Below are 25,058 nucleotides of genomic sequence, written 5' to 3' on the forward strand. Positions count from 1 at the left end.
GTGTTTATTATGGGTGTTTATTTTGCATGTTTCTTCTGGGTGTAGATTCTGTTTGTCCTGGGAGACTCTTCTGGATGTTTCTTCTGGGTTTTCATTCTGGGTGTTTATTTTGGGTGTTTATTCTGTGTGTTTATTCTGGATTTCTCTTCTGGGTGTTTATTTTGTGTATGTTTTTGGGGTGTTTATTCTGTGTGTTTATTCTGGATTTCTCTTCTGGGTGTTTATTCTGGATCTTTCTCTTGGCTGTTTATTCTGGGTGTTTCTTCTGGGTGATTATTCTGGATCTTTCTTCTGGGTGTTATTCTGGGTGTTCATTCATGGTGTTTATTCTTGGTGTTTCTATTGGGTGTTTCTTCTGGGTGTTTCTTATGAGTGTTTCTTCTGGGTTTTGGGTGTTTATTCTGAGTGTTTCTTCTGTGTGTTTATTGTGAGTGTTTGTTCTGTGTGTTTATTCTGAGATCTTATTCTGGATGTTTATTCAGGGGGTTTCTGCTGGGTGTTTATTAAGAGTGTTTCTTCTGGGTGTTTATTCTGAGTGTTTATTCATGGTGTTTATTCTCGATGCTTCTACTTGGCGTTTCTTCTGGGTGTTTATTACAAGTGTTTGTTCTGGGTGTTTATTATGGGTGTTTATTTTGCATGTTTCTTCTGGGTGTAGATTCTGTTTATCCTGGGAGACTCTTCTGGGTGTTTATTTTGGGTGTTTATTCTGGGTGTTTTTACTGGGCGTTTATTCTGAGTGTTTGTTCTGGGTGTTTATTCTGGGTGTTTATTCTGAGTGGTATGGGTGTTTATTCTGGGTGTTTCTTCTGGATGTTTATTCTGATTGTCTTGGGAGATTCTTCTGGGTGTTTATTCTGGGTGTTTATTCTGGGTGTTTCTACTGCGTGTTCATTCTGTGTTTTTCTGGGTGTTTCTCCTGGGTGTTCATTATGAGTGTTTGTTCTGGGTATTTATTCTGAGTGTTTGTTCTGGGTGTTTATTCTGAGTGTTCTGAGTGTTCATTCTGGGTGTTTCTTCAGGAAGTTTCTTCTCGGTGTTTCTTCTGGGTGTTTCTTCTGGGTTTCTCTTCTGGGTGTTTATTCATGGTGTTTATTCTCGGTGTTTCTATTGGGTGTTTCTTCTGGGTGTTTATTATGAGTGTTTCTTCTGGGTTTTGGGTGTTTCTTCAAGGTGTTTATTCTGAGTGTTTGTTCTGTGTGTTTCTTCTGAGTGTTTGTTCTGTGTGTTTATTCTGAGAGCTTATTCTGGATGTTTATTCAGGGTGTTTCTGCTGAGTGTTTATTAAGAGTGTTTCTTCTGGGTGTTTATTCTGAGTGTTTATTCAGGGAGTTTATTCTCGATGCTCCTACTGGGCGTTTCTTCTGGGTGTTTATTACAAGTGTTTGTTCTGGGTGTTTATTATGGGTGTTTACTTTGCATGTTTCTTCTGGGTGTAGATTCTGTTTATCCTGGGAGACTCTTCTGGGTGTTTATTCTGGGTTTTCATTCTGGGTGTTTATTTTGGGTGTTTATTCTGGGTGTTTTACTGAGTGTTTCTTCTGAGTGTTTGTTCTGGGTGTTTATTCTGGGTGTTTATTCTGAGTGGTCTGTGTGTTTCTTCTGGATGTTTATTCTGATTGTCTTGGGAGACTCTTCTGGGTGTTTATTCTGGGTGTTTCTTCTGGGTGTTTCTACTGCATGTTCATTCTGTGTTTTTCTGGGTGTTCCTCCTGGGTGTTCATTATGAGTGTTTGTTCTGGGTGTTTATTCTGCGTGTTTGTTCTGGGTGTTTATTCTGAGTGTTCTGAGTGTTCATTCTGGGTGTTTCTTCAGGATGTTTCTTCTCGGTGTTTCTTCTGGGTGTTTATTTTGCGTGTTTATTCTGGGTGTTTATTCTGGGTGTTTATTCTGAGTGTTTATTCTGAGTGTTTATTCTCGATGCTCCTACTGGGCGTTTCTTCTGGGTGTTTATTACAAGTGTTTGTTCTGGGTGTTTATTATGGGTGTTTACTTTGCATGTTTCTTCTGGGTGTAGATTCTGTTTATCCTGGGAGACTCTTCTGGGTGTTTATTCTGGGTTTTCATTCTGGGTGTTTATTTTGGGTGTTTCCTCTGGGTGTTTTACTGGGTGTTTCTTCTGAGTGTTTGTTCTGGGTGTTTATTCTGGGTGTTTATTCTGAGTGGTCTGTGTGTTTCTTCTGGATGTTTATTCTGATTGTCTTGGGAGACTCTTCTGGGTGTTTATTCTGGGTGTTTATTCTGGGTGTTTCTACTGCGTGTTCATTTTGTGTTTTTCTTGGTGTTCCTCCTGGGTGTTCATTATGAGTGTTTGTTCTGGGTGTTTATTCTGCGTGTTTGTTCTGGGTGTTTGTTCTGAGTGTTCATTCAGGGTGTTTCTTCAGGAAGTTTCTTCTCGGTGTTTCTTCTGGGTGTTTCTTCTGGAAGTTTCTTCCAGGTGTTTCTTCTGGGTGTTTATTTTGCGTGTTTCTTCTGGGTGTTTATTCTGGGTGTTTATTCTGGGTGTTTATTCTGAGTGTTTCTTCTGGGTGTTTAAACTGGGTTTTTATCCTGGTGTTCTTCTGGGTGTTTATTCTGGGCATTTAGTCTGGGTGTTTTTTCCTAGATAATTATTCTGCGGGTTTATTCTGGCTGTTAATTCTGGTGTATCGCCTGGCTGTATATTCCTGGGCGTATATTCTGGTAGTTTTTTCTAGGTGATTATTATGGCTGTTTATTCCTGGGTGTTTATTCTGGGTTTGAATCCTCGGTGTTTTATTTGTGGTATTTATTCAGGGTATTTATTCTGGGTGTTAATTCTGGTGTTTATTCTTGGTGTTTTTTCCTGGGAATTTATTCTGGGGATTTATTCTTGGTTTCATTCTGGTATTTAGTCCTGGGTGTTTGTTACTGGGTGTATGTTCTGGTTGTTTATTCTGGGTGTTTATTGTGGGTGTTTATTCCTGGGTGTTTATTCATGTGGGTTTATTCTGGGTTTTTATTCTGGGTGTTTATTCTGAGTGTTTCTTCTGGCTGTTTCTTCTGGGTGTTTAATCTGGATTTTTTTTCCTGGTGTTTATTCCGAGTGTTTATTCTGGGTGTTAATTTTTGTGTTTTTTGTGTGGATCCCAGAGTTGAGGGGATTGGATTATGACGAGAGGTTGAGTAGACTGGGACTGTACTCATTGGAGTTTAGAAGGATGCGGGGGGATCTTATTGAAACATATAAAATTATGAAGGGAATAGATAGGATAGATGCGGGCAGGTTGTTTCCACTTTTTGAGGCATAGCCTCAAAATAAGGGGAGGTAGATTTAGGACGGAGTGTAGGAGGAACTTCTTCACCCAAAGGGTTGTGAATCTCTGGAATTCCTTGCCCAGTGAAGCAGTTGAGGCTCCTTCTTTAAACGTTTTTAAGAACAAGATAGATGCCTTTCTAAAGAATGGGATTCGGGGTATGGTGTACGGGCCGGAGAGTGGAGCTGAGTCCACAAAGATCAGCCATGATCTCATTAAATGGCGGAGCAGGCTCGAGGGGCCAGATGGCCTACTCCTGTTCCTAGTTCTTATGTTCTTATGGCCGTATATTCCGGGGCGTATATTCTGGTTGTTTATTGTAGGTGGTTGTTCTGGGTGTTTATCCTAGGTGTTTTATTTGCAGTATTTATTCAGGGTATTTATTCTGGGTGTTTATTCTGGGTGTTCATTCTGGGGGTTTATACTGGGGGTTTCTTCTGAGTGTTTATTCTGCATGTTAATTCTGTGTGTTTATTCTGCTTGTTTATTTTGGGTGTTTATGCTGGGTGTTTAGTCTGGGTGTTTATCATGAGTGTTTCGTCTGGGTGTTTCTTCTGGGTGTTCATTCTGGGTGTTTCTTCTGGATGTTTCTTGAAGGTGTTTATTCTGAGTGTTTATTCTGGGTGCTGATTCAGGGTGTTTTTTCTGGGTGTTTTTCCCTGGGTATTTATTCTGGGGGTTAATTCTAGGTTTCATTCTGGTGTTTAGTCCTGGATGTGTGTTCCTGAGTGTATTTGCTGGTTGTTTATTCTGGGTGTCTATTCTGGGTGTTTATTCCTGGGGGTTTATTCCTGGGGCTTATTCTGGGCATTTCTTCTGCGTGTTCATTCTGGACTTTAGTCCTGGGCGTTTAATCCTGAGCGCATATTCTGGTTGTTTATTCTGGGTGTTTCTTCTGGGAGTTTATTCTGAGTGTTTATTCTGGGTGTTGATTCAGGTTGTTTTTTCTGGGTGTTTGTTCCTCAATATTTATTCTGGTGTTTAATTCTAGGTTTAATTCTGGTGTTTAGTCCTGGATGTTTGTTCCTGAGTGTATATTCTGGTTGTTTATTCTGGGTGCTTAATCTTTGTGTTTATTCTGGGCATACAGTCTGGGTGTTTATTTTGTGTATTTCTTCTGGGCGTTAATCCTGGGAGACTCTTCTGGGTGTTTCTTCTTGGTGTTTCTTGTGGGTATTTATTCTGGGTGTTTATACTAGGTGTTTCTTCTGGGTGTTTATTCTGCGAGCCACTTCAGGGTGTTTATTCAGGGTGTTTATTCTGTATCGTTAGTTTGGGTGTTTATTCTGAGTGTTTATTCAGGGTGTTTATTCTGGGTTTCTCTTCTGGGTGTTTATTTTGTATCTTTCTTCTGGGTGTTTATTCTGGGTGTTTCTTCTCGGTGTTTCTTCTGGGCGTTTCTTGTGGGAATTTATTCTGGGTGTTTCTTCTGGTTGTTGATTCTGGGTTTCCCTTCTGGGTGTTTATTTTGTATCTTTCTTCTGGGTGTTTATTCTGGGTGTTTCTTCTCGGTGTTTCTTCTGGGCGTTTCTTGTGGGAATTTATTCTGGGTGTTTCTTCTGGTTGTTGATTCTGGGTTTCCCTTCTGGGTGTTTATTCAGTATCTTTCTTCTGGGTGTTTATTCTTGGTTTTTCTTCTGGGTGTTTATTTTGTGTGTTTTCGGGGTGTTTAGTCTGGGTGTTTATTCTGAGTTTTTATTCTGGGTGTTTATTCCGGGTTTCTCTTCTGGGTGTTTATTCTGGATCTTTCTACTGGGTATTTATTCTGGGTGTTTATTCTTGGTGTTTCTTCTGAGTATTTCTTCTGGATGTTAATTCTGAGCGTTTATGTTGGGTGTTTCTTCTGGGTGCTTATTCGGGGTATTTCTTATGGGTGTTAATTCTGGGTGTTAAATCTGAGTGTTTCTTCTGGGTGTTTCTTCTGGTAGACACTTCTGGGTGTTTATTCTGAGTGTTTGTTCTGGGTGCTTATTCTGTGTTTCTCTTCTGGGTGTTTATTCTGGAACTTTCTTCTGGGTGTTTATTCTGGATGTTTATTCTGGGTGTTTATTCTGAATGTTTATTCTGTGTGTTTATTCTGTGTTTCTCTTCTGGGTGTTTATTCTGGAACTTTCTTCTGGGTGTTTATTCTGGATGTTTATTCTGGGTGTTTCTTCTGGTGTTTCTTCTGGAAGTTAATTCTGAAGGTTTTTGCTGGGTGTTCCTTCTGGGTGCTTATTCTGGGTATTTATTCTGGGTATTTGTTCTGGGTGTTTGTTCTGGGTGTTAATTTTGTGTGTTTTTCAGGGTGTTTATTCTGAGTGTTCATTCTGTGTGTTTGTTCTGGATTTCTCTTCTGGGTGTTTATTCTGGATCTTTCTTCTGGGTGTTTAGTCTGGGTGTTTATTCTGGGTGTTTCTTCGCGTGTTTCTGCCGGGTATTTATTTTGCGTGTTTTTTCCGGGGTGTTTATTCTGGGTATTTATTCTGTGTGTTTATTCCGGGTTTCTCTTCTGGGTGTTTATTCTGGATCTTTCTGCTGGGTGTTTCTTCTGGGTGTTAATTCTGAGCGTTTATGCTGGGTGTTCTGGGTGCTGATTCTGGGTATTTCTTCTGGGTGTTCATTCTGGGTGTTAAATCTGAGTGTTTCTTCTGGGTGTTTATTCTGGGTGTTTATTCTGAATGTTTATTCTGTGTGTTTATTCTGTGTTTCTCTTCTGGGTGTTTATTCTGGAACTTTCTTCTGGGTGTTTATTCTGGTTGTTTATTCTGGATGTTTATTATGGGTGTTTATTTGGGTGTTTCTTCTGGAAGTTAATTCTGAACGTTTATGCTGGGTATTCCTTCTGGGTGCTTATTCTGGGTATTTATTCTGGGTATTTGTTCTGGGTGTTTGTTCTGGGTGTTAATTTTGTGTGTTTTTCAGGGTGTTTATTCTGAGTGTTCATTCTGTGTGTTTGTTCTGGATTTCTCTTCTGGGTGTTTATTCTGGATCTTTCTTCTGGGTGTTTAGTCTGGGTGTTTATTCTGGGTGTTTCTTCGCGTGTTTCTTCCGGGTATTTATTTTGCGTGTTTTTTCCGGGGTGTTTATTCTGGGTATTTATTCTGTGTGTTTATTCCGGGTTTCTCTTCTGGGTGTTTATTCTGGATCTTTCTGCTGGGTGTTTCTTCTGGGTGTTAATTTTGAGCGTTTATGCTGGGTGTTCTGGGTGCTGATTCTGGGTATTTCTTCTGGGTGTTCATTCTGGGTGTTAAATCTGAGTGTTTCTTCTGGGTGTTTATTCTGGGTGTTTATTCTGAATGTTTATTCTGTGTGTTTATTCTGTGTTTCTCTTCTGGGTGTTTATTCTGGAACTTTCTTCTGGGTGTTTATTCTGGTTGTTTATTCTGGATGTTTATTATGGGTGTTTATTTGGGTGTTTCTTCTGGAAGTTAATTCTGAACGTTTATGCTGGGTATTCCTTCTGGGTGCTTATTCTGGGTATTTATTCTGGGTATTTGTTCTGGGTGTTTGTTCTGGGTGTTAATTTTGTGTGTTTTTCAGGGTGTTTATTCTGAGTGTTCATTCTGTGTGTTTGTTCTGGATTTCTCTTCTGGGTGTTTATTCTGGATCTTTCTTCTGGGCGTTTATTCTGGGTGTTTCTTCGGGTGTTTCTTCCGGGTATTTATTTTGCGTGTTTTTTCCGGGGTGTTTATTCTGCGTATTTATTCTGTGTGTTTATTCCGGGTTTCTCTTCTGGGTGTTTATTCTGGATCTTTCTGCTGGGTGTTTCTTCTGGGTGTTTCTTCTGGGTGTTAATTCTGAGTGTTTATGCTGGGTGTTCTGGGTGCTGATTCTGGGTATTTCTTCTGGGTGTTCATTCTGGGTGTTAAATCTGAGTGTTTCTTCTGGGTGTTTATTCTGGGTGTTTATTCTGAGTGTTTATTCTGTGTGTTAATTCTGGGTTTCTCTTCTGGGTGTTTATTCTGGATCTTTGTTCTGGGTGTTTATTCTGACTGTTTATTCTGGGTGTTTATTCGGGTGTTTATTCTTGGTGTTTCTTCTGGGTATTTCTTCTGGGTGTTAATTCTGAGCGTTTATGCTGGGTGTTTCTTCTGGGTGCTGATTCTGGGTATTTCTTCTGGGTGTTCATTCTGGGTGTCAAATCTGGGTGTTTATTCTTGATGTTTCTTCAGAGTGTTTCTTCTGGGTGTTTATTCCGAGTGTTTGTTCTGGGTGTTTATTCTGAGGATTCTGTGTGTTTCTTCTGGTTGTTTATTTTGCGTGTTTATTCTGGGTGTTTATTCTGGGAGACACTTCTGGGTGTTTATTCTGAGTGTTTATTCTGTATCTTTCTTTTGGGTGTTTATTCTGTGTGTTTGTTCCGGGTTTCTCTTCTGCATGTTTATTCTGGATCTTTATACTGGGTGTTTATTCTGGGTGTTTATTCTCGGTGTTTATTCTTGGTGTTTCTTCTGGGTAGTTCTTCTGGAGTTTAATTCTGGGCGTTTATGCTGGGTGTTTCTTCTGGGTGCTTATTCCGGGTATTTCTTCTGGGTGTTGATTCTGGGTTTCCCTTCTGGGTGTTTATTCAGTATCTTTCTTCTGGGTGTTTATTCTTGGTTTTTCTTCTGGGTGTTTATTTTGTGTGTTTTCGGGGTGTTTAGTCTGGGTGTTTATTCTGAGCTTTTATTCTGTGTGTTTATTCTGGATCTTTCTGCTGGGTGTTTATTCTGGGTGTTTATTCTGGGTGTTTATTCTGGGTGTTTATTCTGGTGTTTATTCTTGGTGAAGTTTCTTCTGGGTATTTCTTCTCGGTGTTAATTATGAGCGTTTATGCTGGGTGTTTCTTCTGGGTGCTTATTCTGGGTTTTTCTTCTGGGTGTTTATTCTGTGTGTTTATTCTGTGTGTTAAATCTGAGTGTTTCTTCGTGTTTCTTCTGGGTGTTTATTCTGGTAGACACTTCTGGGTGATTATTCTGAGTGTTTATTCTGGGTGTTTATTCTGGGTGTTTATTCTGAGTGTTTATTCTGTGTGTTCATTCTGGGTTTCTCTTCTGGATGTTTATTCTGGATCTTTCTTCTGTGTGTTTATTCTGGGTGTTTCTTCTGGGTGTTTCTTCTGGGTGTTTGTTTTGCGTGTTTTCCAGTGTGTTTATTCTGGGTGTTTATTCTGGGTGTTTATTCTGAGTGTTTATTCTGGGTGTTTATTCCGGGGTTCACTTCTGGGTGTTTATTCTGGATCTTTGTTCTGGGTGTTTATTCTGGGTGTTTATTCTAGGTGTTTATTTTGCGTGGTTTCAAGTGTGTTTATTCTGGGTATTTATTCTGGGTTTTTATTTTGCGCGTTTATTCTGGGTTTTTATTCTAGGCGTTTATTCTGGGGGTTTATTCCGGGGTTCTCTTCTGGGTGTTTATTCTGAGTGTTTTATTCTGGGTGTTTATTCTAGGCGTTTATTCTGGGGTTTATTCTGGGTGTTTATTCTGGTTGACACTTCTGGGTGTTTATTCTGAGTGTTTATTCTGTATTTTCTTGGTGTTTCTTCTGTGTTTCTCTTCTGGGTGTATATTCTGGATCTTCTTCTGGGTGTTTATACTGGGTGTCTCCTCTGGGTGTTTCTTCTGGGCGTTTCTTCTGGGTGTTTATTTTGCGTGTTTTCCAGGGTGTTTATTCTGGGTGTTTATTCTGAGTGTTTATTCTTGGTGTTTCTTCTGGGTATTTCTTCTGGATGTTAATTCTGTGCGTTTTTGCTGGGTGTTTCTTCTGGGTGCTTATTCTGGGTATTTATTCTGGGTGTTTATTCTGGGTGTTAAATCTGAGTGTTTCTTATGGGTGATTCTTCTGGGTGCTTATTCTGGGTGTTTATTCTGGATGTTAATTCTGTGCGTTTCTTCTGGGTGTTTCTTCTGGGTGTTTATTCTGGTTGCCCCTCATGGGTGTTTATTCTGAGTGTTTATTCTGCGTGTTTATTCTGTATCTTCTGGGTGTTTCTTCTGTGTTTCTCTTCTGGGTGTTTATTCTGGATCTTCTTCTGGGTGTTTATTCTGGGTGTTTCTTCTGGGTGTTTCTTCTGGGTGTTTATTCTGGGTGTTTATTATGGGTGTTTATTCTGAGTGTTTATTCTCGGTTTCTCTTCTGGGTGTTTATTCTTGGTGTTTCTTCTGGGTATTTCTTCTGGATGTTAATTCTGTGCGTTTATGCTGGGTGTTTCTTCTGGGTGCTTATTCTGGGTATTTATTCTGGGTATTTATTCTGGGTGTTTATTCTGGGTGTTAAATCTGAGTGTTTCTTATGGGTGGTTCTTCTGGGTGCTTATTCTGGGTGTTTATTCTGGATGTTAATTCTGTGCGTTTATGCTGGGTGTTTCTTCTGGGTGCTTCTTCTGGGTGTTTATTCTGGGTGTTTATTCTGGTTGACACTTCTGGGTGTTTATTCTGAGTGTTTATTCTGCGTGTTTATTCTGTATCTTCTGGGTGTTTCTTCTGGGTTTCTCTTCTGGATCTTTCTTCTGGGTGTTTATTCTGGGTGTTTATTCTGGGTGTTTATTCTGAGTGATTATTCTGGGTGTTTCTTCTGGGTTTCTCTTCTGGGTGTTTATTCTTGATCTTTGTTCTGGGTGTTTATTCTGGATGTTTATTCTGGGTGATTATTCTTGGTGTTTCTTCTGGGTATTTCTTCTGGATGTTAATTCTGTGCGTTTATGCTGGGTGTTTCTTCTGGGTGCTTATTCTGGGTTTTTAACCTGGGTGTTTCTTCTGGGTGGTTCTTCTGGGTGTTTATTCTGGATCTTTCTGCTGGGTGTTTCTTCTGGGTGTTTATTTTGCATGTTTTTCGGGGTGTTTATTCTGAGTGTTTATTCTTTGTGTTTATTCTGGATTTCTCTTCTGGGCGTTTATTCTGGATCGTTCTTCTGGGTCTTTATTATGGGTATTTATTATGGGTGTTTATTCTGTATCTTTCTTCTGGGTGTTTATTCTGGGTGTTGATTCTGGGTTTCTCTTCTGGGTGTTTATTCTGTATCTTGCTTCTGGGTATTTATTCAAGGTGTTTCTTCTGGGTGTTTATTCTGAGTGTTTCTACTGGGTGTTTATTCCGGGTTTCTCTTCTGAGTGTTTATTCTGGATCTTTGTTCTTGGTGTTTATTCTGAGTGTTTATTCTGGGTGTTTATTCTGGGTGTTTATTCTTGGTGTTTCTTCTGGGTATTTCTTCTGGGTGTTAATTCTGAGCGTTTATGCTGGGTGTTTCTTCTGGGTGCTTATTCTGGGTATTTCTTATGTGTGTTTATTCTGTGTTTTTATTCTGGGTGTTTATTCTGGGTGTTTATTTTGCGTGTTTTCCAGGGTGTTTATTCTGGATCTTTGTTCTGGGTGTTTATTCTGAGCGTTTATTCTGGGTGTTTATTCTGGGTGTTAAATCTGAATGTTTCTTCTGGGTGGTTCTTCTGGGTATTTATTATGGGTGTTTGTTCTAGGCGTTTATTCTGGGTGTTTATTATGGGTGTTTATTATGGGTGTTTATTCTGGTTGACACTTCTGGGTGTTTATTCTGAGTGTTTTTTCTGCGTGTTTATTCTATATCTTCTGGGTGTTTCTTCTGTGTATCCCTTCTGGGTGTTTATTCTGGATCTTTCTTCTGGGTGTTTATTCTGGATGTTTATTCTGGGTGTTTCTACTGCGTGTTCATTTTGTGTTTTTCTGAATGTTCCTCCTTGGTGTTCATTATGAGTGTTTGTTCTGGGTGTTTATTCTGAGTGTTTCTTCTGGGTGTTTATTCTGAGTGTTTGTTCAGGGTGTTTATTCTGAGGATTCTGGGTGTTTCTTCTGTGTTTCTCTTCTGGGTGTATATTCTGGATCTTCTTCTGGGTGTTTCTTCTGTGTGTTTCTACTGGGTGTTTATTTTGCGTGTTTATTCTGGGTGTTTATTCTGGGTGTTTATTATGGGTGTTTATTATGGGTGTTTATTCTGAGTGTTTATTCTGGGTTTCTCTTCTGGGTGTTTATTCTGGATCTTTGTTCTGGGTGTTTATTCTGAGTTTTTATTCTGGGTGTTTATTATGGGTGTTTATTATGGGTGTTTATTCTGGGTGTTTATTCTTGGTGTTTCTTCTGGGTGTTTCTTCTGGGTGTTTATTCTGGGTGTTTATTCTGGTTGACACTTCTGGGTGTTTATTCTGAGTGTTTATTCTGCGTGTTTATTCTGTATCTTCTGGGTGTTTCTTCTGGGTTTCTCTTCTGGATCTTTCTTCTGGGTGTTTATTCTGGGTGTTTATTCTGAGTGATTATTCTGGGTGTTTATTCTGGGTTTCTCTTCTGGGTGTTTATTCTTGATCTTTGTTCCGGGTGTTTATTCTGGATGTTTATTCTGGGTGATTATTCTTGGTGTTTCTTCTGGGTATTTCTTCTGGATCTTAATTCTGTGCGTTTATGCTGGGTGTTTCTTCTGGGTGCTTATTCTGGGTATTTATTCTGGGTGTTTAACCTGGGTGTTTATTCTGGGTGTTAAGTCTGAGTGTTTCTTCTGGGTGGTTCTTCTGGGTGTTTATTCTGGATCTTTCTGCTGGGTGTTTATTCTGGGTGTGTATTCTGGGTGTTTATTCTGGTGTTTATTCTTGGTATTTCTTCTGGGTATTTCTTCTGGGTGTTAATTCTGAGCGTTTATGCTGGGTGTTTCTTCTGGGTGCTTATTCTGGGCATTTCTTATGTGTATTTATTCTGTGTTTTTATTCTGGGTGTTAATTCTGGGTGTTTATTTTGCGTGTTTTCCAGTTTGTTTATTCTGGATCTTTGTTCTGGGTGTTTATTCTGAGTGTTTATTCTGGGTGTTTATTCTGGGTGTTAAATCTGAATGTTTCTTCTGGGTGGTTCTTCTGGGTATTTATTATGGGTGTTTGTTCTAGGCGTTTATTCTGGGTGTTTATTCTGGGTGTTTATTATGGGTGTTTATTCTGGTTGACACTTCTGGGTGTTTATTCTGAGTGTTTTTTCTGCGTGTTTATTCTATATCTTCTGGGTGTTTCTTCTGTGTATCTCTTCTGGGTGTTTATTCTGGATCTTTCTTCTGGGTGTTTATTCTGGATGTTTTTTCTGAGTGTTTCTCCTTGGTGTTCATTATGAGTGTTTGTTCTGGGTGTTTATTCTGAGTGTTTCTTCTGGGTGTTTATTCTGAGTGTTTGTTCAGTGTGTTTATTCTGAGGATTCTGGGTGTTTCTTCTGTGTTTCTCTTTCTGTGTATATTCTGGATCTTCTTCTGGGTGTTTCTACTGGGTGTTTATTTTGCGTGCTTTCCAGGGTGTTTATTCTGGGTGTTTATTATGGGTGTTTATTCTGAGTGTTTATTCTGGGTTTCTCTTCTGGGTGTTTATTCTGGATCTTTGTTCTGGGTGTTTATTCTGAGTTTTTATTCTGGGTGTTTATTCTGGGTGTTTATTCTTGGTGTTTCTTCTGGGTATTTCTTCTGGATGTTAATTCTGTGCGTTTATGCTGGGTGTTTCTTCTGGGTGCTTATTCTGGGTATTTATTCTGGGTGTTTATTCTGGGTGTTAAATCTGGGTGTTTCTTATGGGTGGTTCTTCTGGGTGCTTATTCTGGGTGTTTATTCTGGATGTTAATTCTGTGCGTTTATGCTGGGTGTTTCTTCTGGGTGTTTATTCTGGGTGTTTATTCTGGTTGACACTTCTGGGTGTTTATTCTGAGTGTTTATTCTGAGTGTTTATTCTGTATCTTCTGGGGTTTTCTTCTGGGTTTCTCTTCTGTGTGTTTATTCTGGATCGTTCTTCTGGGTGTTTATTCTGGGTGTTTATTCTGAGTGATTATTCTGAGTGTTTATTCTGGGTTTCTCTTCTGGGTGTTTATTCTTGATCTTTGTTCTGGGTGTTTATTCTGGATGTTTATTCTGAGTGATTATTCTTGGTGTTTCTTCTGGGTATTTCTTCTGGATGTTAAATCTGTGCGTTTACGCTGGGTGTTTCTTCTGGGTGCTTATTCTGGGTATTTATTCTGGGTGTTTAACCTGGGTGTTTATTCTGGGTGTTAAGTCTGAGTGTTTCTTCTGGGTGGTTCTTCTGGGTGTTTATTCTGGATCTTTCTGCTGGGTGTTTATTCTGGGTGTTTATTCTGGTGTTTATTCTTGGTGTTTCTTCTGGGTCTTTCGCCTGGGTGTTAATTCTGAGCGTTTATGCTGGATGTTTCTTCTGGGTGCTTCTTCTGTGTGTTTATTCTGTGTTTTTATTCTGGGTGTTTATTCTGGGTGCTTCTTCTGGGTGTTTATTTTGCGTGTTTTCCAGGGTGTTTATTCTGGATCTTTGTTCTGGGTGTTTATTCTGAGTGTTTATTCTGGGTGTTTATTCTGGGTGTTAAATCTGAGTGTTTCTTCTGGGGGGTTCTTCTGGGTATTTATTATGGGTGTTTATTCTAGGCATTTATTCTGGGTGTTTATTCTGGTTGACACTTCTGGGTGTTTATTCTGAGTGTTTTTTCTGCGTGTTTATTCTATATCTTCTGGGTGTTTCTTCTGTGTTTCTCTTCTGGGTGTTTATTCTGGATCTTTCTTCTGGTTGTTTATTCTGGATGTTTCTACTGCGTGTTCATTCTGTGTTTTTCTGGGTGTTTCTCCTTGGTGTTCATTATGAGTGTTTGTTCTGGGTGTTTATTCTGAGTGTTTCTTCTGGGTGTTTATTCTGAGTGTTTGTTCAGGGTGTTTATTCTGAGGATTCTGGGTGTTTCTTCTGGGTTTTTCTTCTGGGTGTTTATTTTGCGTGTTTATTCTGGGTGTTTATTTTGCGTGTTTATTCTGGGTGTTTATTCTGGGAGACACTTATGAGTGTTTATTCTGAGTGTTTATTCTGTATCTTTCTTTTGGGTGTTTATTCTGGGTGTTTATTCCGTGTTTCTCTTCTGGGTGTTTATTCTGGATCTTTCTGCTGGGTGTTTATTCTGGGTGTTTATTCTGGCGTTTATTCCTGGTGTTTCTTCTGAGTATTTCTTCTGGGTGTTAATTCTGAGCGTTTATGCTGGGTGTTTGCACTGAGTGCTGAATTTGGTGCATTTGAGTGCGATAGTGAGAGTTTGGTGACCGAGGGAGTGCTGAATTTGGTGCATTTGAGTGCGATAGTGAGAGTTTGGTGACCGAGGGAGTGCTGAATTTGGTGCATTTGAGTGCGATAGTGAGAGTTTGGTGACCGAGGGAGTTAGGTGAGGAGGGAGTAAGGTGCTCCTTTCATTTTGTTTCCGACATTTCCGCAGAGTACGAAGAGAGCCAGGAGTTTACAGGAAGTGTAGCTGACTGGGAGCAGAGTCGGAGGGCGGAGATCTAGTTAGTCCACAGGGCAGCTATATTCTGTCAGGTAAGAGGGGTTGGAGGCTCGGCCAGTTACATGCTCCTCCTGTAGGATGTGGGTGGTGAGGGATACCACCGGTGTCCCCACTGACTATACCTGCGGTAAGTGCACCCAACTTCAGCTCCTCAAAGACCGTGTTAGGGAACTGGAGCTGAAGCTGGATGAACTTCGGATCATCCGGGAGGCAGAGGGGGTGATTGAGAAGAGTTACAAGGAGGTAACCACACCCAAGGTACAGGACAAGAATAGCTGGGTTACAGTCAGGGGGAAAAAACAAACAGGCAGAAAGTGCAGGGATCCCTCGTGGCCGTTCCCCTTCAAAACAAGTATACCGTTTTGGATGCTGTTGGGGGGGATGACCAACCGGGGGAAGGCCCTAGCGGCCAGGTCTCTGGCACTGAGTCTGGCTCTGGGGCTCAGAAGGGAAGGGGGGAGAATAGAAAAGCAATAGTTGTAGGAGATTCAATGGTTAGGGGAATAGATAGGAGATTCTGTGGTCGCGAACGAGACTCCCGGAAGGTATGTTGCCTCCCGGGTGCCAGGGCCAGGGATGTCTCGGATCGTGTCTTCAGGATCCTTAAGGGGGAGGGGGAGCAGCCAGAAGTCGTGGTGCACATTGGTACCAACGACATAGGTAGGAAAAGGGGTGTGGAGGTAATAAACAAGTTTAGGGAGTTAGGCTGGAAGTTAAAAGCCAGGACAGACAGAGTTGTCATCTCTGGTTTGTTGCCGGTGCCACGTGATAGCGAGGCTAGGAATAGGGAGAGAGTGCAGTTGAACACGTGGCTGCAGGAATGGTGTAGGAGGGAGGGCTTCAGGTATTTGGATAATTGGAGCGCATTCTGGGGAAGGTGGGACCTGTACAAGCAGGACGGGTTGCATCTGAACCAGAGGGGCACCAATATCCTGGGAGGGAGGTTTTCTAGTACTCTTCGGGAGGGTTTAAACTAATTTGGCAGGGGAATGGGAACCGGATTTGTAGTCCAGCAACTAAGGTAGCCGATATTCAGGACGCCAAAGCGTGTAATGAGGCAGTGGGGAAGGGAACACTGACAAAGGAGAGTACTTGCAGGCACGGAGAGGGGTTGAAGTGTGTATACTTCAACGCAACAAGCATCAGGAATAAGGTGGGTGAACTTAAGGCATGGATCGGTACTTGGGACTACGATGTGGTGGCCATCACGGAAACTTGGATAGAAGAGGGGCAGAAATGGTTGTTGGAGGTCCCTGGTTATAGATGTTTCAATAAGATTAGGGAGGGTGGTAAAAGAGGTGGGGGGGTGGCATTATCAATTGGAGATAGTATAACAGCTGCAGAAAGGCAGTTCGAGGAGTATCAGCCTACTGAGGTAGTATGGGTTGAAGTCAGAAATAGGAAAGGAGCAGTCATCTTGTTAGGAGTTTTCTATAGGCCCCCCAATAGTAGCAGAGATGTGGAGGAACAGATTGGGAAACAGATTTTGGAAAGGTGCAGAAGTCATAGGGTAGTAGTCATGGGCGACTTTAACTTCCCAAATATTGAGTGGAAACTCTTTAGATCAAATAGTTTGGATGGGGTGGTGTTTGTGCAGTATGTCCAGGAAGCTTTTCTAACACAGTATGTAGATTGTCCGACCAGAGGAGGGGCAATATTGGATTTAGTACTTGGTAATGAACCAGGGCAAGTGATAGATTTGTTAGTGGGGGAGCATTTTGGAGATAGTGACCACAATTCTGTGACTTTCACTTTAGTAATGGAGAGGGATAGGTACGTGCAACAGGGCAAGGTTTACAATTGGGGGAAGGGTAAATACGATGTTGTCAGACAAGAATTGAAGTGCATAAGTTGGGAACATAGGCTGGCAGGGAAGGACACAAGTGAAATGTGGAACTTGTTCAAGGAACAGGTGCTACGTGTCCTTGATATGTATGTCCCTGTCAGGCAGGGAAGAGATGGTCGAGTGAGGGAACCATGGTTGACAAGAGAGGTTGAATGTCTTGTTAAGAGGAAAAAGGTGACTTATGTAAGGCTGAGGAAACAAGGTTCAGACAGGGCATTGGAGGGATACAAGATAGCCAGGAGGGAACTGAAGAAAGGGATTAGGAGAGCTAAGAGAGGGCATGAACAATCTTTGGCGGGTAGGATCAAGGAAAACCCCAAGGCCTTTTACACATATGTGAGAAATATGAGAATGACTAGAGCGAGGGTAGGTCCAATCAAGGACAGTAGCGGGAGATTGTGTATTGAGTCTGAAGAGATAGGAGAGGTCTTGAATGAATACTTTTCTTCTGTATTTACAAATGAGAGGGGCGATATTGTTGGAGAGGACAGTGTGAAACAGATTGGTAAGCTCGAGGAAATACTTGTTAGGAAGGAAGATGTGTTGGGCATTTTGAAAAACTTGAGGATAGACAAGTCACCCGGGCCTGACGGGATATATCCAAGGATTCTATGGGAAGCAAGAGATGAAATTGCAGAGCCGTTGGCAATGATCTTTTCGTCCTCACTGTCAACAGGGGTGGTACCAGGGGATTGGAGAGTGGCGAATGTCGTGCCCCTGTTCAAAAAAGGGACTAGGGATAACCCTGGGAATTACAGGCCAGTTAGTCTTACTTCGGTGGTAGGCAAAGTAATGGAAAGGGTACTGAAGGATAGGATTTCTGAGCATCTGGAAAGACACTGCTTGATTAGGGATAGTCAGCATGGATTTGTGAGGGGTAGGTCATGCCTTACAAATCTTATTGAATTCTTTGAGGAGGTGACCAAGCATGTGGATGAAGGTAAAGCAGTGGATGTAGTGTACATGGATTTTAGTAAGGCATTTGATAAGGTTCCCCATGGTAGGCTTATGCAGAAAGTAAGGAGGCATGGGATAGTGGGAAATTTGGCCAGTTGGATAATGAACTGGCTAACCGACAGAAGTCAGAGAGTGGTGGTGGATGGCAAATATTCAGCCTGGATCCCAGTTACCAGTGGCGTACCGCAGGGATCAGTTCTGGGTCCTCTGCTGTTTGTGATTTTCATTAGTGACTTGGATGAGGGAGTTGAAGGGTGGGTCAGTAAATTTGCAGACGATACGAAGATTGGTGGAGTTGTGGATAGTAAGGAGGGCTGTTGTCGGCTGCAAAGAGACATAGATAGGATGCAGAGCTGGGCTGAGAAGTGGCAGATGGAGTTTAACCCTGAAATGTGTGAGGTTGTCCATTTTGGAAGGACAAATATGAATGCGGAATACAGGGTTAACGGTAGAGTTCTTGGCAATGTGGAGGAGCAGAGAGATCTTGGGGTCTATGTTCATACATCTTTGAAAGTTGCCACTCAAGTGGATAGAGCTGTGAAGAAGGCCTTTGGTGTGCTCGCGTTCATTAACAGAGGGATTGAATTTAAGAGCCGTGAGGTGATGATGCAGCTGTACAAAACTTTGGTAAGGCCACATTTGGAGTACTGTGTACAGTTCTGGTCGCCTCATTTTAGGAAGGATGTGGAAGCTTTGGAAAAGGTGCAAAGAAGATTTACCAGGATGTTGCCTGGAATGGAGAGTAGGTCTTACGAGGAAAGGTTGAGGGTGCTAGGCCTTTTCTCATTAGAACGGAGAAGGATGAGGGGCAACTTGATAGAGGTTTATAAGATGATCAGGGGAATAGATAGAGTAGACAGTCAGAGACTTTTTCCCCGGGTGGAACAAACCATTACAAGGGGACATAAATTTAAGGTGAAAGGTGGAAGATATAGGAGGGATATCAGAGGTAGGTTCTTTACCCAGAGAGTAGTGGGGGCATGGAATGCACTGCCTGTGGAAGTAGTTGAGTCGGAAACATTAGGGACCTTCAAGCAGCTATTGGATAGGTACATGGATTACGGTTAAATGATATAGTGTAGAATTATTTGTTCTCAAGGGCAGCACGGTAGCATTGTGGATAGCACAATTGCTTCACAGCTCCAGGGTCCCAGGTTCGATTCCGGCTTGGGTCACTGTCTGTGCGGAGTCTGCACGTCCTCCCCGTGTCTGCGTGGGTTTCCTCCGGGTGCTCCGGTTTCCTCCCACAATCCAAAGATGTGCGGGTTAGGTGAATTGGCCAATGATAAATTGCCCTTAATGTCCAAATTGCCCTTGGTGTTGGGTGGAGGTGTTGAGTTTGGGTAGGGTGCTCTTTCCAAGAGCCGGTGCAGACTCAAAGGGCCAAATGGCATCCTTCTGCACTGTAAATTCAATGATAATCTATGATTAATCTAGGACAAAGGTTCGGCACAACATCGTGGGCCGAAGGGCCTGTTCTGTGCTGTATTTTCTATGTTCTATGTTCTATGTTTCTTCTGGGTGCTTATTCTGTGTATTTCTTCTGGGTGTTTATTCTCTGTGTTAAATCTGAGTGTTTCTTCTGCGTGTTTCTTCTGGGTGTTTATTCTGGTAGACACTTCTGGGCGTTTATTCTGAGTGTTTATTCTGGGTGTTTAGTCTGGGTCTTTCTTCTGGGTGTTTATTTTGCGTGTTTTTTCGGGGTGTTTATTCTGACTGTTTATTCTGTGTGTTTATTCTGGGTTTCTCTTCTGGGTGTTTATTCTGGATCTTTCTTCTGGGTGTTTATTCTGGGTTTTTATTCTGGGTGTTTATTCTGGGTGTTTATTTAGCGTGTTTTCCAGGGTGTTTATCCTGGGTGTTTATTCTGGGTGTTTATTCTGAGTGTTTATTCTGGGTGTTTATTCCCGGGTTCTCTTCTGGGTGTTTATTCTGGCTCTTTGTTCTGGGAGTTTATTCTGGGTGTTTATTCTGGGTGTTTATTCTGGGTGTTTATTCTGGTTGACACTTCTGTGTTTCTATTCTGAGTGTTTATTCTGCGTGTTTATTCTGTATCTTCTGGGTGTTTCTTCTGGGTTTCTCTTCTCGGTGTTTATGCTGGATCTTTCTTCTGGGTTTTTATTCTGGGTATTTATTCTCCATGTTTATTCCTGGGTGTTTATTTCTGGGTGTCTATTCTGGTTGTTCGTTCCTGACTGTTCGTACCTGGGTTTCATTCCTGGGTGGTTATTCCTGGGTGTTTATTCCTGGGTGTTTATCCTGGGGTTTATTCTGGGTGTTTATTCCTGGGTGTTAATTTTTGGTGTTTATTCTGGGTATTTATTCCTGGGTGTATATTCTGCATGTATGTTTTCGTTCCTGGATGTTTCTTCCTGGGTGTTTATTCTTGGATGTTTATTCTGGGTGTCCATTCCTGGGTGTCCATTCCAGGGTGTTCATTCCAGAGTGTTTATTCTGGGTGTTTATTTTGGGCGTTTATTCCTGGGGTTTATTCTGGGGGGGGTTCCTGGGTGTTTACTTTTTATATTTATTATGGGTGTTTATTCCTTGGTGTTTATTCTGGGTATTTATTCCTGGGTGTTTATTCTGGGTGTATGTTCTTGATGTTTCTTTCCTGGGTGTTTATTCTGGGTGTTTATTATGGTTGTTTATTCATGTTTGTTTATTCTGCAGATTTATTCTGGGTGTTTATTCACGGTGTTTATTCTGGGTGTTTATTCTGGGTATTTAGTCTGGGTGGCTATTGTGGGTGTTTATTCTTGGTGTTTATTCTGGGTGTTTATTCTTGGTGTTTATTCTGGGTGTTTATTCTGGGTATTTAGTCTGCGTGGTTATTGTGGGTGTTTATTTCAGGGGTTTAATTCCTGGAGGTTTATTCTGGGTGTGTAATCTGGGTGTTTTGCTGGGTGTTTATTCTGGGTGGTGTTATTCTGGGGGTTATTCTGGGTGTTTAATCTGGATGTTTAATCTGGGGATTTATTCTGTGGGTTTATTCCTGGGTGTTTATTCCTTGGTGTTTACTCTCAGTATTTATTCTGGCAGTTTATTTCAGGGGTGTTTTTTCTAGGTATTTATTCTGAGTGTTTATTCCTGGGTGTTTATTCATAGGCAATTATTCAGGGTGTTTATTGCGGGTGTTTATTCATCTCTCTCTCCTCGCCAGTAACACAGTGGTTAGCAGTGTTGCTTCACAGCGCCAGGGACCCAGGTTTGATTCCCGGCTTGGGTCACTGTCTGTGCGGAGCCTGCACTTTCTCCCTGTGTCTGCGTGGGTTTCCTCCGGGTGCTCCGGTTTCCTCCCACAGTCCAAAGATGTGCAGGTTAGGTGGATTGGCCACGCTAAATTGTCCCATTGAGTCCAAAAGCTAGGTGGGATTGCTGGGTTACGGGGATAAGGTGGAGGTGTGGGTTTAGGTATGGTGCTCTTTCAGGGGCTGGTGTAGACTCGATGGGCCGAATGGCCTCCTTCAGCACTGTAAATTCTATGATCTATGATCCATATTTCCTCTCTGCGTTTATCTTACAGATAACTGGGATAATGCTGAATATTATGATTGTGCTGATCGGAGACCGTGTAAATCAATTTACAAATAAAACCCTGGTCAGTATCAAGTGGTTTACTCCTGTTCTCACTCTACCTTCCTTGTTCTACTCCTCTCCAAGACTTTCTCTTCTGCTTTCTTTCTCAGCCTCTCAGCCACACTTCCTCCCTCACTCCCTCCCTTCGGCAACCTCACTCTCTCTCTCACCCACATTCATCCCATCTTGAGCCTGTCACACAGAAACAGGAGGAGGCCATTCAGCATCTCTCAAACCTGTTCCACAGAAACAGGAGGAAGCCCATTCAGCCCCTTTCAAACCTGTTACACAGGAACAGGAGGAGGCTCATTCAGCCCTTCTCAAACCTGTTACACAGGAACAGGAGGAGGCCCATTCAGCCCTTCTCAAACCTGTTACACAGGAACAGGAGGAGGCCCATTCAGCCCCGCTCTAACCTGTTGCAAAGGAACAGGAGGAGGCTCGTTCAGCCCTTCTCGAGTCGATTACATAGGAACAGGACAGTAAGAAGTCTTACAACACCAGGTTAAAGTCCAACAGGTTTGTTTCGATGTCACTAGCTTTCGGAGCGCTGCTCCTTCCTCAGGTGAATGAAGAGGTATGTTCCAGAAACATATATATAGACAGATTCAAAGATGCCAGACAATGCTTGGAATGCGAGCATTAGCAGGTGAGTAAATCTTTACAGATCCAGAGATGGGATCCAGAGCATTGTCTGGCATCTTTGAATCTGTCCATATATGTTTCTGGAACATACCTCTTCATTCACCTGAGGAAGGAGCAGCGCTCCGAAAGCTAGTGACATTGAAACAAACCTGTTGGACTTTAACCTGGTGTTGTAAGACTTCTTACTATGCTCACCCCAGTCCAACGCCGGCATCGCCATATCATAGGAACAGGAGGAGGACCATTTATCCACATCTAAAACCTGTAACACCGGAACAGACGGAGGCCCATTCAGCCCCTCTTGAGCCTGATACACAGGAACATGAAGAGGCCCTTTCAGCCCTTTTCCAGGCTGTTACACAGTAACAGGCAGAGGCCTATTCAGCCCCTCTTGAGCCTGTTACACAGGCCCCTTCAGCCCAGACTCTGTGAATCGTCCTCCGATCAGCTTCACTGTTTATATACCCAGCTCTTTTATCTTCTGTACAGGTGGACCATCCAACTCAGCCACTGCTGGATACAAACTCCTGGAGATTGAATCAAGGAGGCTTCGATTGCAGATTAATTCTCACAGTAAACGTGGTGCATAATGAAGCCTGTGTGTCTGCCTCTCAGTCTCTCTCTCTCATCCACTCGAACTCACTAATCCCCAGCTCCATCGGCCTGGTCTTCAGACCCAAGGGATTGGGTGGGTGAATGGGAATGCGATGGTTGTTCATGGACATGGGTGGTGGGGGGAGTCACATGTTGGGATTTTGATCTAGATAGATTGTTAAAGGTGGGTGTCTCTGTAATCGGCTTTTCTGGTGGGGGTCTATGTTGGGGTTAATGTAACAGGGCTCTCTGATGGGAATCTCGGTAATGGGTGTTTCTGGGAGGGGGGTCTATATGGGGGGTCTATATAACAGGGGTCTCTGGTGGGGTCTTTGTAATGGGGGGTCCTTGGTGAGGATCTCTGTAATGGGAGGTCTCTGGGGGAGATCTATAGGGGTTTCTGGTGGGGGTCTCTGTCATAGGGAGTTTCTTGTGCAGGTCTCTGTAATGGAGGGGTCTTTGGTTTGAGTCATTGTAATGGGGGTCTCTGGAGGGCAGTCAGTAGAGGGTGTTGTTGGGTCACTTGGCACTGTTGGGGGGTGGGGGGGGGGGTGGTGACCCAGAAAATCCCGTGGTGGGGGCGGGTGACAGGATTGCATTGCACCCACTGCCGGACCACTTTATTGGGCAGCCCACTCAAACTGCGGGCCGGATAGTGGGATTCGCGAGGGAATCTCTCGCTATCCCTCCCATGTATCAATTGACATGGTCAGGGATAGGGAATTGCCACTGGATTCCTGCTTTAGTGCAAGCACAAATCTGAGGTGATCCATCTCCGGCAGGAACATAAAGGGCTGGATTCTCCGATTTCCAGGCTATGTCCGACGATCGAAAAATCGGCGCAAAACGGCCACCGATCCTCCGTTTGGTGGGGGGGGGCTAGCAGGCAGGCAGCGTTGAGCACCCGGCTCTAGCTGCCGATATGGCCGAAGAATTGCCGGGTCCGTGGATGCACATGCGCACGGCAGCGGCCTGCAGTGTCCGCACCGTGCAACATGGACCCGGCCTGCCAAATAGTTCCACTCCTTTGGCCAGGCTCACAACCCCCAGACCACCCCACAACAGTGCCCCCAGCCCCTGCCAAAGTCCCCCCTACCCGCGGATCGGCTCTCCCCCGACTGTGGAGGTACTGGATGAGTCCGCAGCCGCCACGGCAAGTTCCCGGCAAAAAATAGCATGAGAGACCCACGCCATCGGGAACTCGGCCGGTCGGGGCCTCGGGTAACGCCCTGAGGCCATCGATACGGCAGGCAGTACGCCGTTTTGGAGGGGGCGAGCATCGGGGGGAGGGCCTCAGGTAACGTCCTGAGGCCGTCGATACGGCGTGCGGCGTACTCCTAGAGTATGCTGCTTTGGAGGGGGGGCGGAGCATCGTGAAAGCAGTTCCTCCCCCGATTTTGTCAGAAACGAGGATTCTCTGGCCGAACGCCCAACACGATTTCGGAGACCGGAGATCCCGCCCAAAGTCTCCCAAACAGAGAATTCTGGCCAGAGTCTCACGAAATAAACTCTTTGTCAAACTCATCCCCAAGAGGTTTTTTAATATCTTCATTAAGGCATATCTAATTTTGCCAATTTTCAAGAGGAAAAATAACAATGTAAATAACACCAACAACCAAACCCAGCCAACATGGCTTACATACACAATTCCCCAATTCCCGCTTCCTACTATTTCGCACCTCATCCTGTGGTGATATACATCACTGTAAGTACACAAAAGGTTAATGTACATACACTACACCTAGCTAGTCACAAGAGGGAACACCAGAGGCATGACACACAGACAGTCAACCAATAGGTCAGTAAGATAGGACACGACCAATGGGCAGTCACGATACACACAGAGGTGACACTACTACAGGAGGGCATTACACCAACCCATATATAAGGACACTGCACACCAGGGGCGGGATTCTCCGCAATCAGCGCGATGTCCGCCGACCAGCGCCGAAAACGGGACGAATCAGTCCGGCATCGCGCCGCCCCAAAGGTGCGGACGTCTCCGCACCTTGAGGGGTCGAGCCCTAACCTTGAGGGGCTAGGCCTGCGCCGGACTGATTTCCGCCCCGCCAGCTGGCGGGAAAGGCCTTTGGTGTCCCGCCAGCTGGCGCGAAACTGACTTTGCCGTGCGGCGCATGCGTGGGAGCGCCAGCGGCTGCTCACGGCATCCCCGCGCATGCACAGTGGAGGGGGTCTCTTCCGCCGCCGCCATAATGGAGACCACGGTGAAGGCGGAAGGAAAAGAGTGCCCCCCACGGCACAGGCCCGCCCGCGGATTGGTGGGCCCCGATCGCAGGCCAGGCCACCATGGGGGCACCCCCCGGGGCCAGATCGCCCCGCGCTCCCCCCAGGACCCCGGAGCCCGCCCGCGCCACCTTGTCCCGCCGGTAAGAGAGGTGGTTTGATTCTCGCCGGCGGGACAGGGATTCCAGCAGCGGGACTTCAGCCCATTGCGGCTAGAGAATCGCCGGGGGGGGGGGGCCCGCCAACCGGCGCGGTTCCCACCCCCGCCGAATATCCGGTGCCGGAGAATTCGGCAACCGGCGGGGGCGGGATTCACGCCAGCCCCCGGAGATTCTCCGACCCGGCGTGGTGTCGGAGAATCCCGCCCATAATCTTCCCCTTTCCAGTGGAGACTCTCGGTGAGTACAGACGCAGGGTTGATTGAACATCACTCCCACCACGTGGATTGTAGCACACTGGTTAGTCAGTCTGAGTAGCTATATCAGGATTAACAGTAGCGTCAAATCCGAGTAGGAGAATTGTAAATAGTTGAATAAACGTGTTGAAGTTATCTCCACGTCTGAACCTTCCTTTGTCAGAGTGCACATCAAGGAAGCAGCTTATGCTCCGTCAAGAGCATAACAAAACACTTCCAACCCCCCATGCCTCC

The 25,058-nt window shown here is 43.7% G+C and overlaps 1 protein-coding gene across 1 annotated transcript in view; it reads left to right on the plus strand.

The window, feature by feature from the left end:
* LOC140392867 (alpha-2-macroglobulin-like) overlaps window positions 1–22,151 on the plus strand; it is a 525,178-nt gene extending 503,027 nt beyond the window's left edge. The window contains exons 23-24 of the mRNA XM_072478610.1: window positions 20,874–20,948; window positions 22,061–22,151. Coding sequence (XP_072334711.1) covers window positions 20,874–20,941 — 68 coding nt within the window. The 3' untranslated portion in view covers window positions 20,942–20,948; window positions 22,061–22,151. The remainder of the gene's footprint in view (window positions 1–20,873; window positions 20,949–22,060) is intronic.
* Window positions 22,152–25,058: the final 2,907 nt, after the last annotated feature.

This window comes from Scyliorhinus torazame, chromosome 16 (genome assembly GCF_047496885.1).
Source record: "Scyliorhinus torazame isolate Kashiwa2021f chromosome 16, sScyTor2.1, whole genome shotgun sequence".
NCBI classification, from domain to species: Eukaryota; Metazoa; Chordata; class Chondrichthyes; order Carcharhiniformes; family Scyliorhinidae; genus Scyliorhinus; species Scyliorhinus torazame.